This window comes from Trachurus japonicus, chromosome 6 (assembly GCF_045865225.1).
Source record: "Trachurus japonicus isolate A0001 chromosome 6, Traja_1.0".
In the NCBI taxonomy this organism is placed as follows: Eukaryota; Metazoa; Chordata; class Actinopteri; order Carangiformes; family Carangidae; genus Trachurus; species Trachurus japonicus.
The window spans coordinates 20979352-20997251 of record NC_140912.1 but is presented as its reverse complement, the minus strand read 5'-3'; the positions used below and the strand labels follow the sequence as shown (position 1 = coordinate 20997251).

The 17900-nt window shown below is 41.7% G+C and overlaps 1 protein-coding gene across 3 annotated transcripts in view; it reads left to right on the top strand.

Moving 5' to 3' along the window:
• Nucleotides 1-17900, top strand: part of abcc8 (ATP-binding cassette, sub-family C (CFTR/MRP), member 8) — a 52429-nt gene that overhangs the window by 5821 nt on the left and 28708 nt on the right. For 2 of the 3 annotated variants that reach the window (XM_085779709.1, XM_085779708.1), the window contains exons 3-12: nt 663-804; nt 3218-3339; nt 4707-4873; nt 6326-6568; nt 9447-9635; nt 11400-11564; nt 11680-11835; nt 14989-15123; nt 16028-16190; nt 16971-17011. In XM_085779709.1, the coding sequence (XP_085635835.1) occupies nt 663-804; nt 3218-3339; nt 4707-4873; nt 6326-6568; nt 9447-9635; nt 11400-11564; nt 11680-11835; nt 14989-15123; nt 16028-16190; nt 16971-17011 (1523 nt within the window). The remainder of the gene's footprint in view (nt 1-662; nt 805-3217; nt 3340-4706; nt 4874-6325; nt 6569-9446; nt 9636-11399; nt 11565-11679; nt 11836-14988; nt 15124-16027; nt 16191-16970; nt 17012-17900) is intronic. The other variant, XM_085779710.1, reaches the window with a different exon arrangement.

Below are 17900 nucleotides of genomic sequence, written 5' to 3'. Positions count from 1 at the left end.
AAACTTTCCAGCAGCTGAGGTGCCAATAGCAGAGGACCCATTAACATAATCTGATGACAGCAATGACTCGCATTAATAACATAAATTGGACTTTGATGACCAAATCATTGTTGTTTTCCAGTCCAGCGTGTGTCGAAGTGAAGGGATAAAGGATAAAAGAGAAGCTGTAGTCAAAGTAAGAGCTCAGGTAATTGACTAGAGGGTCTCGGGCCAGCAGCCGTCTGGCCACTCTCATTGCATTGCCTGCCAAGTATCAGGCAAAGTAAGGACAGTGATAATAAGACAGATTTCTTGAGCTCCAAAAAGTTAGCCCTCTGGCCAGCTGCCATCCGTCCCAGCAAAGATGGCTTTCATTCAAGTTTCCCTGTATTACTTATTCAGCCTTGCTGTGAGCACAATAGCAGTCTGTCTTGTTGTTTCTATGATGATGTCCAAGGTTGCACAGGGAGCAGAAAGCAGTGCACTCAGTCATGACAATGCACAAGGTGATTTTTCATGTGCAAATTTGCAGCCGCTCACACAGAAATGAGTCATGAACAGTTCTTGCATCATTACAGTCTGTGTTTACATTCTCTGCCTCTTTTGCAGAAGATTTGTTCCTTTTTGTAATTTACCATTTCTGACTGATAGACTAAATAGTTATTTCCTGTTTCCTGTTTGAGGTTGGGGCAGCCAGAGTTCAAAGGTCCACATCCACCACAGCACCTGGCTACACTTTCCTGGTCACAACCTGCGCTGGCTTCTCACCTTCGTCCTGCTCTTCATCCTCGTCTGCGAGATTGCAGAGGGCATCGTCTCTGATGGGTATGTCCGACATCTGGCTGCTTCATCATGTACCTAGACTCATCAACTTCCTGACCCCGATGACATGAGTTTCTAGAAATGAACTTTCCATTGATCACATTATGCTGTGTATATATACCATTGTGCAATAATTACTTTTGAGATGGAGGTGTGGCTGTAAGAAACAGATGAAACCGAGTGCAGGATAATGATCCTGCATTTTGTTTCATCCGCTACTTGATTAGATTTTAGAGGTCAGCATTGTTGTGCTCCTCTGAGTATTCGCTCTGTTTCACAGTGATCATCTGATCAAAGGCTGATGAGAGATACAAGGAGATAGGAGGAGAATATGCTCACTGTGAATACATCAGCTATTTATCATCTGTCTCCCTATAACAATTGCTCAGCTATGATGAATGAATAGCATGAAGAATAGCATGTGTAAACCCACTGTGTGTTGCTGAGACGAGCTGTAAATGGTGTGGAAATGAAGCAGCGGTCCTTTATGTAGGAAAGGGCTCCTCATGATAAGTTTGTATAAAAACAATGCTAGCATGCTAAAATGTTAGCATGGCCTCATTTAATGTCTTGAAATGTGTTAAACATTCACAAGTTGAGCTTGATAGAGCTCAAGCTAGATTTTGGTGGTGAAAGGTCAAAGGTCAAGGTCACGAGGACCTGATGGGAAATTCATCAGACCTGTTAAGTTAGGGTGTCCATATTTTGATTTCCAAAAAAGAGGACACTTGTCTCCGTCTTTAATTTGCTCACACACAACAAAGTACTGTGCAAAGCGCCAGTCAATTTAAGTACATGCTTAATGGTCCTGTGAAAAACAAAGAAAACCAGACATTAATTCATAAACCCCCACCCAACGGACGCCCCAGACAAGACGTGACAAGTGGACATGTCCAGGCAAAAGAGGACATTTGGTCACCCTTGTTATATTACGTCAAGGTCACCCTGACCTCAAAAACCACATTTTTTGGTCATTAACTCAAAAATTCATTCTGAATTATGACACAATCTAACACAGGTATTTGAAAGGATAATATGTGTATATGAACATTTTTTAAAGGAAAGGTCAAAGGTCACCCTCTCTGTAACATCATATTCTTCTCCAAAAACACTTCTGTGGATTAGTCAACACTGTAACAAAACAGAAGGGGAATTTGTGACCATATTTTTTGCAACTAGACTGGTTGGTGGAGGCAGACAACCATGAGGGTTTTGTTTTTTTTAGATTGAGTTTAGTACAATCCCAGTGTCATGGTTCAGCCTTGGAAACAAAAGGTTAGAAAAAGTGCACAAATGCAAATGCAAAAAGTGATGTGCTGTCGAATCACCAGGGTTAATTATATACAGACCTATACATACTGTATATGTGAAATATAGCAGGTCCAGGCACAGGGTCCTGTCTCCTTTGTTGGTGCAGACCACAAGCTCAGTTGAAGTCTCTGCGGATCACAAAAACAACTTAAGTGCAAGCAGTTGACTAATGAGTGTTAATGTAACACAGCTCATTGTCTTTACATGGGAAGCAGATATGTAGCCTAGCTGTGTGCACCATTTGCAGTCTCTATGCAGCAGCTGACACAGATGTTAAATTTAGCCGGTTAGCATCTGTGCCGGCTGCAGCTGAATGTAGGTGTTTTGACAGAGCTTCTTCAGCCGCACAAAATGCAGCAACTTCACACACGCCTGACACCAAAAAGATCTCAAACAACAACATTAACAACAAATTAAAGCTGTGCATGCAATGCATCCACATTGTTTGTTCCCTCTCTGCCAACAAACCCAGTTTACTGTATGATCCCAGACCTGCCTGTATATGAGTGTTTCACTGAAGTATATCTGTCAGATAAAGTCAACATATCGATAAACACACGCGGGAAGCGGCCAGGTATCTGTCAACCCCACAACTCCTTGTTATCTGAATCTCTCTCCTCCTCTCTGTCTGGATGATATACGCACTGTTGCTGTCAAATGTAGAGAGTCCATGCGTAACAGCCCAGTGAACACTCTGGTCCACGGCTCAGTAGACACTCAGAGTTACTCTTTATCAGCACATCTCTGCCGACTGGGAGGCAGGTGACCACATCTGAGTGATTGTTACTGAAGTGAGCAGAAGAGCTCTCCATCCACTCAACACCTCACTGGCTTTGGTGCTTCACTGGAGAGCTCTGGATGGTTGTTTGTGCCTGTGTGTGTTAAATATGGGTGAGCATTTTTAACAGGGTTATTGAATCCACATCCATACATTATAGTACATACAAATTTAATGAGTTGCACATGGTTATACATACTTTATGGGGGTAAAAAGCCACAGTGGTTGTGCCTCGTTGATGTTATAAAGTTGTGTCAGTCATTCTGTGCTTGCTCTAATCCTTTTTTTCTCCCTCTTTCTGTGTCTTTATCTGAACTTCGTTTGCAGATTCAGCCAGTCTCTCCATCTTCACTTGTACATGCCTGCAGCTCTGGCCTTCATGGCTGGCATCACCTCTATTGTCTACTATCATAACATCGAGACCTCCAACTTCCCCAAACTACTATTAGGTACCGTATTCTTGAAATTCAGCTATCATGTGTTAATTAATCATACATGTTTTGTTTTTCCTTCCATTTCCTTTTATATCACACAATTGAAACACTCATCTCACTGCTGATCTTTGAGTAGCTGATACAGTCCTGTGAAAGGGACACTGAATAAGTGATCAAGGCTTTTAAATCCAGGATTAACTAAACTATGAAACAGAAACTAATTTCATTCTGACCAACAATAGATTCAAATTGTGAGCTTTTCAGGATGATGACGGTGCAACAGCGTTAGTGCTACCATTTACAGATGAATGGTTAATTACCTTCAGATAAGATTGCAATGTGATTGAGGGCGATATCACTTGTAAGTGTAATTGTGCTGCTCTGGGTAGATTGTTAATTGTCACTTTTCATCAAATGAGAGATTTGCATAATTCTTGTTGTTCATAATTAGGAATAGTTCTTACTCTTAATTATTATCCCTCTTAGCGAGAATATTAACATCACAATGAAATATTCCCAGGGCAATAATACAAGAGTTCATAAAATAAGAAGTACAAGCGAACATATAGGCCTACTTCAGCTGTCAGCCGGCGATATTCTTCTTTCCTCCTCAGTCCTCACACATCATTAACTCATCTACGTCCAACTCCCAGTGCAGTACTTGCTGCCCACATCACGTCGCTTTCAGATCTCCTTATCACAGTCAGTCTCCTGAGGGAATATTGCAGCGCGTTGCTGGGTTTGTCTTTGCATGACCAAGGATCAATCTACTGAAGTAAGGCTCTGCAAATCGCCCTCATGTTGATCCTGTTGTCATATATGTTCTTCATTACAAAGAAATATAAATCGTAAATGAGTCAGTCGTCCCTGTTGTGCAACCATTTCCCTGAAACACTGATAGGGTGTTTCAGAAAAACCCACTGGAAGATATTAGTTATCCTAATGCTGTTATACTGTGTCTGTTTTACTGTGCTGTGATTAACTGTGTCGCCCTGGACACACTTTGCAAGAATGAGCCTGATATCTCAGGAGGGGAGGAAAGAGAGAAGAGCAGGGCGAATAAAGGAAAGAGGAAAAGAAGTAAAAGAGGAGCAGGTGTCAAAGCAATAACTGACAGCTAATACCTTGAAATTTGTCATTGAAGCATATGAAATGACACCTGCTGTTATAACACTGTTAACTAAAAAAGAAAACAGATTGTATCATCTGCTGAGTCATGCCTGGATAATGTACAAATCCAGTTTCAGACAAAGTGATTTACTACTGGTGACAAACTCTACTTTAAACTCCAGCTCTAATGTAATCTATCGGGTGATTTATCTTTAAGCCTTGTCTGGTGTTTTTTGCGATGTCTTTCTGATCTCTGTTAAATCTCTCCTCAGCCCTGCTGATCTACTGGGTGCTGGCTTTTACCATGAAGACCATCAAGTTTGCCAAATACACCGAGCATGGCATCGGCCCCAGGCAGCTACGCTACTGCATCACCGGTCTGCTGGTGCTGCTGTATGGACTACTACTGGCTGTGGAGATCAATGTCATCATGGGCAGGGTGAGTGTGTCTGTCTGTGTGTGTGTGTACATGTTGCCACGTGTGTGCAGGCATGTGCGGCCAGCTGATTGCAGTACAGCATGCTTTTAGATACAGTCACCTCTTCTTCTTTTAGTCTGAAATCCAAATGGCTCCAGTGGTCGCTGATCAGCAGAGCTGGAGTTAAAAATAATTTGGATCCAGTGATGTTTGTTTTTCCTTGTCACCCATGTTGAGCTGTTAATAAGGTCATTGTTAATAAGACAGTTGTGATTGCTGTTATTTTAAGGCTAGCATATGACAAGATGTGGAGACGATATCAGGAATCACATGGAATCTTTATTTTAATACAATGGATTGTTGCGGTTTTATTATCAACTTTCTTGATTGATAAGATTCCAGTTTCTTGGTTTCTTTTTAAAGATGCTAATTTCTATGCAAACAAAAACACAAAAAGAAGGAAAATGCAGTAAAATGAATGTACTACAGTTATACTGGCTCTGCTGCACTGGCAATGTGAACCTTTATGTTCCTCTCATCATGTTTCTGCCTGTGATGTATCGCTTCTACTAAAGGAAACTCAACAGAAAACCATTGCACATGTGTACAAGTGTGTTTGTGTGTGTTTTTTTAAGAGTTAAAATGATCGTTTTTTAATTGTCTTATTAATGTTAAACATCATTTTTAGTAATTGTTGCAATAATCCACTCAAATCACTAATCCTTCCTATTTAATTTGTTCTGTCATATTCTAATTGATTTTCCATAACAAACATGAAACATGAATAGGCTATTACATAAACATTATTTATATTAAATTCAATTATATACAAACATGAAAATTGCACACAGAATATAGCTGATTAGTGAATATTATCCTCTTACTGATCCATTTCCAAAGAAATCTATAAAAATAGTCATACTTACAGAGTATTGAGACCTATCACGTAATGAATGTGCATGTGACATTTTCTGTGGTAATTCAACTGCCAGTCTCTAACCTAGTTTCTATAACTCTGGTGACACTCTCTCATTATTTATCTCAATAAAATACACAGTGAAGTTCCACTGCTTTTAATGCATCTACTCTTTTAACTTTGCTTTGCTCTTTTGAGCTTTTTTAAGTGGTTTAAATTACCATGAAAAGAAAATGTGAAATGTTAAGCTTTTCCAAGATTCCACAGTAGCTACTATATAAGACAACCTGTAATCAATACTAACTGGTGACAGTTTATCGCTCTGCAGCTGTAATTAACCCCATGATTGCCAATGTGTTCAGCTGTTGTTGTAGCTTTCATGCAGTAGAGAGACAATTATAATCTTTATCTCCACAAAGGTTGTCACAGATGGGTTGATGTTTCTGTTTCATTGAGTGTGTAATCATCAGTTGCATGTTTCTAGAATCACCCTCAGCTTTCAGGTCAAATCTAACTTGTCTTTCTGTCCTCGTTGTGTGTTCGTCCCTCTCTTACAGCGCTACATGTGTTTCGCCAACCCCACAGAGGTGAAGCCCCCCGAGGACCTTCAGGACCTCGGGGTTCGTTTCCTGCAGCCTTTCGTTAACCTGTTGTCCAAAGCCACCTACTGGTGGATGAACACCTTCATTACCGCCGCCCACAGACGCCCCATCGACCTCAAGGTCATCGGCAAACTGCCCATCGCTATGAGAGCCCTAACAAACTACATAAAGCTACGTTCAGCCTTCGAAGACCAGAAGGTGAGTGCAACCACTGGACAGTTGATTGTTCTTTGAGCAGCATCAAGTTCGATGTGTAGTTGCTCCACCACTTCAGCTCATGGAGCAGTGTGATCAGAGTTTGATTTACCACTTTACACGAAGTGCAAAATAACTTACGCCCCAGCTTTGTTGGCCATAAGGGGCCTAACAACTGACCACCAAAGACCTCCAAAACACCCACACAAAGACACTCATAAAAATAGGAAAGGTTTAATAAACATAAGGCTGACATGGTCAAGACAGCCAGGATTTTAACTAAATCAAACAAAAACCAAGCGGAGAGGCAGCGTGCATGGGGACTGCTGTGCTTACGTGCTCCTGTTCTTTCTGTAACATCAGCAATATAAAACATTTCCCAGCCCTAAGTTTAATATCTAACATGTAAAGCCTCGCTCTTTTCCTCTCATCATTAGTGCTGAATAAATCATCATGAATGTATCAGGTGCTGGCGCAGACTGTAACAGAAGACGATCTGTATGTGAGATCGAGAGAGAAAAATGCAAAATGGAGCATTGATACTGTTATGTCTTTCCCATGAAGTCTAGTTTGTGTCAGCAGCAAAAATGTTTAACCATTTTGTACAAAAATAGCAGAACCACTGTCTTTATGTGAAGGGTCCTTATCCTTATTTAAAACAAACCTACTAGTGCTGATCGGAAAGAGCAGACTGCTGCTGTCTTTCCCTGAGTACAGTGGTCATCTTAGATCCTTCACTCACAGATACAAATAAAGTTTTATGGAAGTATTTATGGAAGCTTGGAGTACAGTTTGATTTATTATTATTTTGTTTGTTTGTTTTTTGTTTAATACAGCTGTTCTCATAAAAAAAAGTAAAAAAAAAAGTTGGTCTCTGTCCCGTGATGACTCACTTCTGTTTGGACTGGGACCACTGAACTGTATTCACACATGTCACATGATGACTGGTCAAGAGTGTAAAAAATGAAATGTCACACTGACTGTACACATGTAAACACACTCAGGCTTATTCTCTTCCCCACAGTCCCATAATTAAATATCATACCTAGACAATTGATATGGCTCCTGTTGCTAAGACTGCTCTCGTTGCTGCAGGTCTGTACTGCACTTCTTTCCTCAATGAATGTAAATTAATATTAGAAAAACTTGAATCCTCTGCCTGGCTCGAGCTTTTCTGTGTTAACAAATGAAATTGTGATACTCCAGACCCTCAGCTGCTTTTGCAACGTTGATATTCAGCCTCATTTTCAATACAGCTCCTCGAAATTACAGTCCCAAGACAGTAGGGAAGCACGAAATGAAATCAGTTTTCCAATTATTTAGATAATGTAATCTGTTTGGCGGGGAATTGAACTGGCAGATGAAACAGAGCTTTGTCTTCTACTATTTGAGATTTGAGATTACCGCTCTCACCCCGAGGCGGTGATCCTCCAGCCTTATTAACGCAGGCCGAGCCCAGGACGTCTCCTTGCTCTTCTTCCTCTTCCTCTCTCCCGTCTCGCTATCGGAGCACGTGTCCGGGGTCGGAGGTGAAGGGCCTCCTCTGCAGGGTCGTCGTTTTCCAGTGTTTGGAAGGTCACCGAGATTCGTCACTGATGCGTGTGCGTCCGGTGTGAACGCAACCCCATTTCCTTCCGGCAGGAGCGAGGGATGAGAGAGATTGAGAGATCCCAGTGGAGAGGTGGGGGGGGTGGGGCACTTAGAGGAGAGCCTGGAGGCACCGGGTCATTCCCATTCTACTGTGAACGAGGCGACATCCCGACCCCTGCGGGGGTGAAAGCACTGCACTTCATGGGAAGCTACTTTCACTCCGTGTGTGTGAGAATGAAACTTCCTCCTCCCCGGTTGTTTGAAGCTAAGGTAGAAAAAAAATGGACATGTGAGTGTGTCTGTACGTGTGTGTTTGTGTGTGATTGTGTGTGTGAGATGCACATGACACATTTTGAACGAAGGCTGGGACTCCTCATGAGCTCAAAAGGAAGGACGGCGGTACATGAGGACAGTCACGTCTGTTCTCACAGTTCTGAGAATGACTCAGTCATGTACACACACACACACACACACACACACACACACACACTGATACACACAGTCAGTGACATGCTCTGGGATTGTTTACTGCACCGTGACAGTCCAGATGTTGTCCTCTGATCACTGCTAATGGACTCACTGAACCGAGCTGTTGTGGTGTTGTTTGTGAAGTTGATACATTTTGGACTTTATTAATGAATATAAAATGAGGATCAGTAGCTCTTCACAGACCGGGTTGGAAATCTATTTAACTCCCTAAGTGATGTTTTAATAAGACCCTTTTACTTCTTTTTGACTGTGTAATCCTCGTTCCTTTACAACACTGTCATGGTTAAGCATTTATAAATGACTGACTAAGCTCGAGCTTCGGTGTGAAAATCACCATTAATCACCACATCCCACGATGAAGCTTCATCATCAGCAGTGACTTGACCTCATTTCGCAGGTTTCCTTTGCAGCGGTGGACCGACTCCTGAGTTAGTGGCGTCGATTCTGCTTTCATGTTCACCCAATTACTCCCTCTTGCTCCATAAGCAGACTCGTATTGTCTGACCTAGTTTCTTCTGGTCTTTTATTCTGCAGCAACTTCTGTTCCACAGAGAAATGGCTGAACAGTGTTGTTATGAAGTATCGCTGCTAAGAAGTGTTCACGCAGTTACTCCCATTTACATAACAGTAATGGAACAATGATCTCCAATGATTTTAATAACTCAAATCCGTTAAATTAGATAAAACCGTTGTTGCGTCACTGCAGATGAACTGAATTCAGCATCCGGATGCAGCTTTATCTCTCCTCAGTGTATTCATGCAGCATGCTGATATTTTTCTGTCTCCGTCCCTCTTCCTTCAGAGGCCTCAAGGCACGGCGCCCCAGGGTCCAAAGTGGATCTGGCAGGCCTTGAGGAAGGCGTTTGGCAGACCTCTAATCCTCAGCATCACATTCCGCTTCCTGGCCGACCTGCTGGGCTTCGCCGGGCCGCTCTGCATCTCTGGCATCGTGCACCACATCAGCAAGGACAACCGCACCATTCAGCAGCCGGTGAGGGCTCGACCGCACTGGCACGCAGGAAATTAAATACAATTTTCATTCAGCTAGAGTTTTAAGCTCCAAGCAAACGGTCGCCCTTATCGCTTCTGATAAGGGACCTAATAAAAAGCTCCAGTGTTGGAAAGTGAAAACTTGAGTTTGAATTATTGTAACACATTTATGATAGAGATTTACTTGAGTAATTCCACCACAAGCCAGAAGCTGCGTATAGAGGGGAGCGGTGAAATGCTGACTTCATAAATTGTGTGTGTGTGTGTGTGTGTTACTATATCAGACTATGCTGTTATGTAACTTTGCTCTCTTTAAGTCATGTTTTCTTCTTTTTTTTGGTTTTACGAGGACAGAGAAATGGGAAATGAGGTTTTCTTGTTTTTCTACATTCTGGCATGACAGCCTCTAAGTTTGGTTTAAAGTATTTTTGTAAAAAGTACCCAAGACTAAAACAGCAGGTCTGTGAGTTCAAGTTTCTGGGATAAAAAAAGATAGTCAACAACCAGATCTGCTTCTTCAGGCCTGTCTGTCTGGATGCATTTTGATTAGATGAGACCGACAGAACTGGCAACACAAGCAAACGCCCACTTCAAAGTGTGTGTCCATGTAAGAGCCGATCACTCAGCGTGAAAAGATAATTTCACAACCTTTCTTATCTGACAATGGTACTAATAATTTATTCACCACACTTCACTTAAAACCTTGTTCAACTTAATAAACAGTGACAGCAACACCTTTTAGCAGAGCATCTCTTGGCTCCAGTGTCCACTTAACTGCAATAACCACTTTTTTTTTTACCTACCATTTGTTCAGTGTTATTGTGGTGCAGCAGTAAACCATAACAATTAGGTCCAGGCTTTGCTTGACATGGGGAAGTTTGAGTCTAAACACATGACAAGCTGTCTGTGAGTGTATGTGGTGTAGATTTGGTGACATCGGCACAAAAGGAAGGCGGCCTCACGAGACATCACGTAAACCTCACACGGCCTCCTCTCGAAGGTTACACGTGCGCTTCGATGATACCTTTATGATACCCTCTCTCCTCGCGGTGCACCTGCTGCCCGATGGCATACTAATTTAAGCCTTGTCAAATATTAATGAGACTTATTGCTGTCGCGGTTTCTTAGATTTCACACAGACAGGGCAGATCAGACAGCCACTCTGCACTGAAACATCACAAGTTCATTTTAAAATGGTTAAAAAAAAAAGACTTTTAAGATCTCAAAGTGATCGTTCATGACAGTTGTGTCTGTTTGGAGAGCAGGCCGAAAATAGGTCCGTCTGTAAAAGAGAAACGATTTCAGCCAGTCAGTGTGTGGCAGTGTTAGTGTGGTCTGAGTGAAAATGTGCTTCTGTTCTGGGGATAGACTGCAATAGCAAAGAGGCACATTCCTGATCAATAATGTGTAATCCCTGCTGGGAGGATGATCTATTCCTGCTCACACTCCACATATCAGCTGTGTCACACAGTTTGAGGGCAACATTCAGTAACTTTAGTTTCACATGCAGCATTGTAAACCTGCTGGGAAATGGAAAAGATAATGTTGTAAATGAACGCTGTTGGCCTCCGGTATTAAAGCGATAAACAGAAACAGTCTCATTTGAAAACTCATTATTGACTGTAATTCTCCAAGTCACATCCAGCCCTGCATTGTAAAGTCAAATGTGAGTCACCTTGCTGAGATTTCTGCCTCGCAAACAGTGATAAACCGGTCGATATCTCCCCCTCTCTCCCCCTGTCTCCCCGTCTCCCTCTGCCTCCAGATGAGGTTGCTCGGTATCTATTTCATTTCCTCCAAGGAGTTTCTGGAGAATGCATACGTGCTGGCTGTGCTGCTCTTCTTCGCCCTTCTCCTGCAGAGGACCTTCCTCCAGGCGTCCTACTATGTGGCCATTGAGACCGGCATCAACCTGCGCGGGGCCATACAGGTACAGGTGACGTTCCTGAGCTCATTAAAGTCTACGAGGCTCTGCTCTGTGTCCACATGGATCTGTCCCAGTGTGTCCAATCTGTCCTCCTCCTCCTCCTCCTCCTCCTCCACAGACAAAAATCTACAACAAGATCATGCGTCTGTGCACCTCCAACATGTCCATGGGTGAACTGACGGTCGCTCAGATCTGCAACCTGGTTGCCATAGACACCAACCAGCTCATGTGGTTCTTTTTCCTCTGTCCCAACCTGTGGGCCATGCCAGTACAGGTAAGAAACATGTTTGAGAGATAATTAGGTATACACCAGATTTATTGTCCTGTATGAGTCCTGCCATAGAAACATCTCAAGCTTGGATTTACTGAATAGCTCATTGTTGTATTTATTATTGCAACTGTGACAACAAAGGTCCTTTAACCATAAAGGGGTGCCTATAAAGACCCAAAACAGACTTTTCTCAATACTTTTTTTTGTCTAAATCTATAATCCAACTGCAACCATAGCTACACAACACAATGAAACTGGAAAAGCAGAAAAATGAGTTAACCTGGTCATAATAGGAAATAATACAGAAACTGTAAGTCTGGGCTTCAACAGCCAACAAGATGTCAAGCTAAATAACCACATCACTTGTCCCTATTCAGTCTATTCAATGGTGCAATCTATAGGAGGCATAGCATCCTCATCCTTATGGCAACAATAATAAATATGTTATCAAGTCTATGGAACAGTCGCGCTGTTTTCTGTGTGGTAAACTCAAAAGGGCTGTGTATCGAAAGCTATTTACACTTGTTCTGTGTTGTTGTCGCTACGTGTTGCCTTTATTGCGGTGGTGCATCTTGCTGTGCGTCTTTTCCCATCTGAATCACAGGATAGGACAAAGTGGGAAATGAAGAATCATATAGAGAGAGATGTGAAGGCTGAAAACAGTCTCAGGTGTTATAGCCCTCGTGAGAGTTTGAACAGATTTACTGCAAATGTGTGCAGTCGGTTGTAAGCCTGTGACCTTCATACGTTGTAATGTTGTCCTATAAGTGGATTGTGCAATTCATGACATCCAATACCGTAGAATCAATACTGTTATTCATGTACCATTTAGTTCCTCAGGAGAAATTGGAAGTGAAGGCAAACATCCCGGTGAATATTGTATAGTAAAAATACATTATGAACACAGACTGGGGTTTTCATGGATGTTCAGTATCTGCCATCATTTCATTTTCATATCTTCTTTTAATAAACACAGTCATTTAGAGAGGGAAATGGAGGTGATTTAAAGATGCAGTTAAATTGTTTTGTGGTGAATAACATCCAATTTCTTGCATGAAATGGTTTAAAACAGATTATCATAGTGAAATGCTAAAAAGATATACAATACAAGAAATACAAGCATTCCTAGGGTCCTAAACGACTCGCTTATTTTTTTTCAGCTGACAGCGCTGTACTGTATGTTGACATTTTAGTCTGTGCTATATCATTTAATTGGTATAATTGCATTATGCTGCTACATAACATTGTGTATGGCTTCAGGTTTTCAAACACCAAAGGAAATATATTTGCTTGATATTGATAAAAAAAAAAAAAACCTCAGCAAAATTGTGCATGTTATATTATATTTGAGGATAAAAGGACAGAGCTTAAGCAGCAGGTTGGATACAAGCTGTGTGGTTCCTGCTGCTTCCTCCAAGACTTGAGCTGAATTAGTATTCTCTGTCTGCATCACCTGTCTGGTGCAAACTGTGAATGAATCCCTCCTGCTCCGTCTTTACAGCCTGCGTCCCTGATGACACGTGTCACCGTGATTTTGAAATTGGCCGGAGATCTCAGAGGTGTTGTTTTCTGTCGCTCTTTATCTTTGTTACAGCTCAGGGTTGTCTTAGATGAGAAGCTACTTAGCCCCTTGTTCTTCGGTTAAATTACATTTTTTGGAGATTAGGACAGAAGAGCACAGGTGAAACAAACACTGTTCTTCTACATGAGGTAGGTAATACTGATCTGTGTCCTCAGAGAGGAGTTGTTGTTGTAGTTGTTGACTGGCAGAACATTTAATCTGTAATCCCGGTTTTTCAACTGTGAGTGTTTGTTGCTTTGTCACATTACGTGATAATCAACTGAGCTGTTTTGTCAGACACAACAAACAATTTGATGTCATAAGATGTCTCTGTTGCTGTGCCATCAACATGTGAATGAACTGAGTGGTTAATAGACTAGAAGAAAAACACAATTTAAACGGTCCATTTACCACCAACTCAAGTTTTATGAAATTGTGACAACTGTCACTGTTTGAATGAATGTTGAAATGAATTGAGAGAATATTTTGCATATTATTTGCTAATGAAATTCTGGTTTGTTCATAAAGGGAAGTAACAAAGTAAAGTCGTTCTTGAGGGATGTGGTCCTGTTTGTTACATAATGTGAAGTTTCAGCTACATAACATGCTGTTAAATCAGATGTGGACCGGTGAGAAGCTGTCAGACACTGTGTGGGATTTCAAGGCACTGCGACTGTACATTGCCTTTTCCAATGCAAACGCCATGGTTACAAATGACTCACGCCTCGGAGTGTGCCGCTGTAAAGAGCCCAAGACTTTTAATGGAGCTATTAGGAAGGAGGGAAAATAATGTCCTGCTGTGCTTTTTATCCACCACCCACCTCGTCGTCCTCCAGTGGCACCGCAGTGTCCCTGTGACAGATGAAGGAGGAGAGGGTGCGAGAGTGTGAAATGTCACATCCATCTCCATCTGGTTCTGAGTGTCCTGGGGATTTCTGACACCGGCACGTGCTCAGGCTGGCTGGAGAACTGCCAAGGAGAGGTGGAAACATGAGTCATTTCTCTTTCAAACCAGGAGAGAGAGAGAGATAGAGATAGTATGTGTGAAGGATGCTGAATGACCTGAGCAGCGGAGGATGACAACAGCTTCATTGACATAAATATTACAGTGTGATCATTCTTAATTCATCGCTACTGAGTGATGCTGGAGTTAAGAGTTGCGTTCTTGAAATCAAGAACCTTGTGTGAAATCGCCGCTTTGCATGTTCTGTTGTTTTTTCAACTTGTTTGTGAATGTCAGTGGATAAAATATATTTCCTCAAAGGCCGTTGTAATTAGTCAGAATGACTAATGAACCTTTTTCTCATCAGTCGGTGTGAGAAGTGAGTGAAACTGACATGGCATGTATGATGATGATGATGATGATGATGATGATGATGATGATGATGATGATGATGATGATGATGATGCGGATGATGCGCATATCAAGCTCAAGGTCACTGCTCCACACAAAGTGGTTCACCATCGTGCAGTAGGAAGCATTGGGTAAATCATATGTTTTCTTTCTTTCTTTCTTTCTTTCTTTCTTTCTTTCTTTCTTTCTTTCTTTCTTTCTTTCTTTCTTTCTTTCTTTCTTTCTTTCTTTCTTTCCTCAGATTATTGTGGGAGTGATTCTGCTCTACTACCTCTTGGGAATCAGTGCCTTGATTGGAGCGACTGTCATCGCGGTGTTGGCTCCTGTACAATACTTCGTAGCCACAAAACTGTCTCACACACAGAAGAGCACTCTGGTGAGTCCAATCACTGGCTCTCTTACAGTGATGCAGCGCATTTCTCAGTCACCTCAGTCCATGTTCAGCTATCTGAACAGCTCGTTTTATTAGTGCAGATTGCTGTTAACCTTTAGATTCATTTTGGTTTGGTATTGCCACCATTTTTTTTAAAGTAAAATGACCTGACAACCATGGTATGGATTTATATTCAATTTGTTACAGACAGTCATATTCCCCAGAGGATGAAATATAATAGCAATAACATCTTCTCCAATGCCACATTTGTTTGCAATTCACTTTGAACATTCATGATCTTTGTTTAACATTTCATTTCGTGCACAAATAACAATGTGCACAAACAGCATAAAAATTAAAAATTATGGCAATAACAATGATGACATGAACCTGCAATGTATCAGTAAGACCCAACATAAAAACAGCATACAGCAGTTTGGTATGTAGGCCTAAACTCGCTCTGCCAATAATTTAATCCAGATAAAGTGGATCTAAGGAGGCAGAGGTTTTCTTGCTAGTGTAACTTGGTGAAGTAAAATGTGAACTGTGTCCTATTCAGTGCCTTTTGGCTCTGAGAACTTTGCAAACAGTGTTAGTCGATATTAAACAAAACAACGAGCCACAAGATCAGCTCTTCTTGCCCTTAGCCGTTCCTCCGCTGCCTCCACCTATTTAGTAACAGTGCTCAAATATAATCATGCTGTTTTCCTATGCTGTGTTGGAGGTCGATTTAATTCTAGGGAAAACATTTTGCTTAGGTGGCTCAGTTGTTTGTTTGGGCACCTGATCCCTGACAGTAGAGGTGATTACGCTCGTGTTGCCCCCTGGCTGCACCTTTTATAGACCTCGACGCCCTTGTTGTGTTAAATTACGGTTGTATAATCAACGTCTCCCTCTCTACTTTCAGGAGTACTCCAGTGAGCGTTTGAAGAAGACCAACGAGCTCCTACGGGGCATCAAGCTGCTGAAGCTTTACGCCTGGGAGCACATCTTTTGTGACAGCGTGGAGGAGACCAGGGGCAAGGAGCTCACCAGCCTGCAGGCCTTCGCTCTTTACACGTCCATATCAAGTGAGACACTTTGTTTCCTCCGCACACACTGGACTTTGCACTGCTGAAATTCAATGATCTAGTGCAAACAATCAAACATTTTCTCGTCAGAAAAGAGATTTACAGCAAAGTGCAAGGATTTATGTCTTTCTATTGTAATTCAGCATATCACCATAAAACCGATTGAATGTAAAGATAGGTAATGTTTTTAGACAGGCCAAAAGGGATGATTGCACTTCCATCATTCAATAGCCTACTTTGTTTGTTTTATGAAGATTGTCGTCCTTATCTCTTTTCCACACTCTCAGATGAACTCTGGCTGCAGTCCGCTCGGCTCCAGTCTTATAGTAGACTGTGTCCAATCTAAGATCAATAACTGCAGATTTCAGGGGAGTGAGCTATCATAATTTCCTCCATGAAATGTTTACAAGAGCCGTGGAACGGAACAGAAACAAGGATTTATTCACTACTGACATCAGCAGAGTGCTCAGTTTATTTGACTGCTCTCATCTTTATTTATCTTGACATCCAATGCATTTAAAAGAGAAGTTACAGGACGATGGAAAGTGACAGAGAAGTAAAGAAAGAAGAACAGGGTTTTGTGATTGCCTTGTGTGTATTTGCAGCTGCAGGCCCAGTACTGGACAGGATTTTTCCAGTTTATCTGAATTGGTTTTGAAAAGGCCTTACAAAACCAAAAGGATGTTGAATTTTCTCATCCCATACACAACAAAATATAGAAATATTTAAGGTGTACAACAAAATATCTCATACCCTCCTGTTTTTCTTTTCCATTTACAGTTTTTATGAATGCAGCCATTCCCATTGCAGCAGTTTTGACGGTGAGTTTCATGTCCAATATTAATAATTAGTAATGTGAATTAATATTTAATTTGCTCTCATTAAGATTAGTTTGTTTTTTGTCTTACCCAACACTTAGATACTTTCCAACCAAGTAATTTGATTGGACAAAGGCACTCTAACGGCACTAGGACTTTTTGAAAAGGTGCTCTACTTTTGGGGCGGTGTTTAGCTCAGTTGGTAGAGCACCCACCCCATGTGTTGAGGCTATAATCCTCACTGCAGGCGGTTTGAATCCCGTGTCGAGCGGCCCTATGCTGCGAATCCCGCGTCGATGCTGCATGTCATTCCCCCCCTCTCTGCCTCCCATTTCCTGTCTCTCTCTGAACTATCCTGTCCATTAAAGGCGAATAAGCCCCCCAAAAAAGAAGGTGCTCTACTTTCCACTAATCAGCGTTAAATAAACAGTTGTTATTTACTATGCAAGATTCTTACCTTAAGTATGCCACATTTTTACTTTAATTAAACTGCTTTGGAGTAATTGTGATGGTTAAATAAATTGCCTTACGAGGGAGAATGGAGGCTCTCTGCCTTCCACATAGCGTCTCTGGCTGAAAAACCAACCTTGCAAGATCAGAGCCTCCGACCCGGTGTCCCAGCTCTCGTCTAGGGGACATCGCAACACAAACACGCCCTCATAACCCATAATCTCTTGTTTATGACAGATAAGACTATACAAATATACACATCGTAACATATATATGATAAATAACGTCCATGAATTGCTTTCTCGCTGGCTTCGTTGACAGCAAATGCACATGGCCGGGTGGAGGAGGGTTAGCAAATAGCAGAAAAGTGACCAGACTTGTATATTTCCCCTATAAACCCTAACAGATGTTTCAGAGATGAATATATTCCCGTAAATAACAT